General features: G+C 40.7%; 1 protein-coding gene across 1 annotated transcript; it reads right to left on the bottom strand.

Annotated features, from left to right (window-relative positions):
• Nucleotides 1-200: 200 nt before the first annotated feature.
• Nucleotides 201-1,537, bottom strand: TCIM (transcriptional and immune response regulator). Its single transcript, XM_059156233.1, has one exon. The coding sequence runs from the start codon at nt 1,440-1,442 to the stop codon at nt 1,122-1,124; it is 321 nt and encodes a 106-aa protein (XP_059012216.1). The 5' UTR covers nt 1,443-1,537; the 3' UTR covers nt 201-1,121.
• Nucleotides 1,538-2,123: the final 586 nt, after the last annotated feature.

Consider the following 2,123-nt stretch of genomic DNA (forward strand, 5'->3'; position numbering starts at 1 on the left):
GAGAAACATCCTAGATATTTGATGTAAGAATTTGTTTTGAAGAAGTTTGGCAATTAACATAAAGCTACTCTAAAAGCACATTTTACTCTTAAGAGTAAAATCCTTACAAACGTTTATAATAGTTCATAAAAGTTTGTAGTAATAAATATTTACCACTTTACTTTTTCCTTTGAGACCAATCATCACAGACCAAAAGCAGCTAAGTTTATAATAATTTATTAAGGTTGCATATAATTTGTCATGTATAATAAATTATAAAAACCATAGCATCTTCATAAACTATTTAGTATATCATACTCACTTCCTAATGCTTACTGCAATAACTGTAAGAAATCTAATTAGATTATATTTTAGCATTAGTTAGAAGATAAAAAAGATCATAAAATTTTTTCACAGTACTTTGGATTTAGGAAGGACCCCATTCCTTTAGCTTTTGTGCAATCAGTTTGAAATGTATAAAAACGTTTTACAAACCAGAAGGGTTTTACTGAGCTGCTGAAAGTATTGCATAATTTGTAACTAACATCCTTGTGGTGCACTTTTTCAGCACTGTAAAGAATGCAAATAAATAGTCAGTTACTGATCTCTAAGAATCTATACCCATAAGACCACATTGAAGCTTGGCAACATTTTGCAACATTCAAATAAAAAATTCAGTAAACATCGGAACATAGTATTCTCTCTCCGTTTCCCCCTCTCCCTCCTCCCACTCCCTGCCCAGTACGGCTAAGGAAAAACAAAGTTCAGGTTGAATTGAAGTCCTAGGGCCTGAGAAAGAGACTCTGGCCGCAATTCTTCCCCAGCTCTCTGTTGTCTTGGAGTCTCAGTCCTCATTACATCCATTCAGACTCCTCTCCAACGCCGGGATCAGTCCTTTCCCCTCAGGGAGAGTTTGCAAATCCTTGCTGAAAGCATTGTTCTCCACTGTAACAGCACAGGCGTGAAATTGGTTGGAGTCTTTGTAACCAGTTTGTTCTGTTTCTTTCCCGCCGCCTCCGCGGTTCTGATGGAAGAGAAGGTTGAGGCAGCCACAATTTAATGCTGCCGGTGCTGGGTCTCACAAACTCCCTTGGTCTTTAAATGTCTATTCTTGGATAATGTCCTTATCCATCCTCTTGTCCTCAGTGAACTTTGATGGAAAATTTCCGCAGTTTCAGAAATTGGAAAAGCTTGTCTTTCGTCCTCTTCTTCAGGGCCATCAGCGCTCGTGTTTTCTCCTCCAAATCTTGATCGATGGCAAAAATGATCTTAGCTCGCTCCTCGGCTTTCTTGTCCCCAGAGTTTCTGAAAAGTCTCTGTAGAGATTCTTGGTCTATGTTTTCAAAGATGTTGGCCACGGCTTTCTTACGCGAGGCTGTGTCGAAGTGATAGCCGTGGATGGACGGGCTAACGCGCAGCGAGGTGGACATGATGATGGCTTGGTGCCTTGGCTTTGCTTTCATCGATGTGGGAGTCTTCGGGAATTCTGCTCCCGGGCTCTCCAGAGAGTCTGTAGCAAAATCATTCCGGGACTGCTATTTAAAGTGTGAACAAAAGCTCCAGGCTCAAATTACACTGGTGACATCAGAGTGATCTCAAGGAAGAATAATCACAGACAGGTTTAACAGTTGAGTTGCCAATATCCTGTTCTTGTGCAAAATGTTAAGAGCTGCGCTCCGTGTTGGAGCAGGGATGTGGGGATTTCTTTTTACCACATCTGTGGTAATAGGATTAAAGAGGCTTGGGGCCCTCTTTTAAAAATAGCTGAAACCAGGAAAGGGCAAAGGTAAGACACAAACAAAGTGGCTTAGACTCTCAAAGTCTTTCCAAACAACTGCCGAAACAAAGGCTTCTGCTAACTACAGGAAAGTTTTATTCCAGGAGAAGTCATTAAAGTGTATTCCAAACATTTAGCAACCCACACCTGTGTCCTTTGGACATCCCCATCCAGGCCTGCTCCACAGCTGCTGAGAGAAAGCTGAAGAATCAAGGTCATCTATCGGGACTACATGGGATTGTAAAAGGGGACTTCACCAACAAAATGCTGACATGACGCAGCCTGAACCTGTGAACTTTCAGAGACTGAGTACAAGAGACAACCTGTAATCACTGAATAAAATTGTAATTTATTGTTTATTTATTTA

Source organism: Mustela lutreola, chromosome 18, assembly GCF_030435805.1.
Source record: "Mustela lutreola isolate mMusLut2 chromosome 18, mMusLut2.pri, whole genome shotgun sequence".
Lineage (NCBI taxonomy): Eukaryota > Metazoa > Chordata > Mammalia > Carnivora > Mustelidae > Mustela > Mustela lutreola.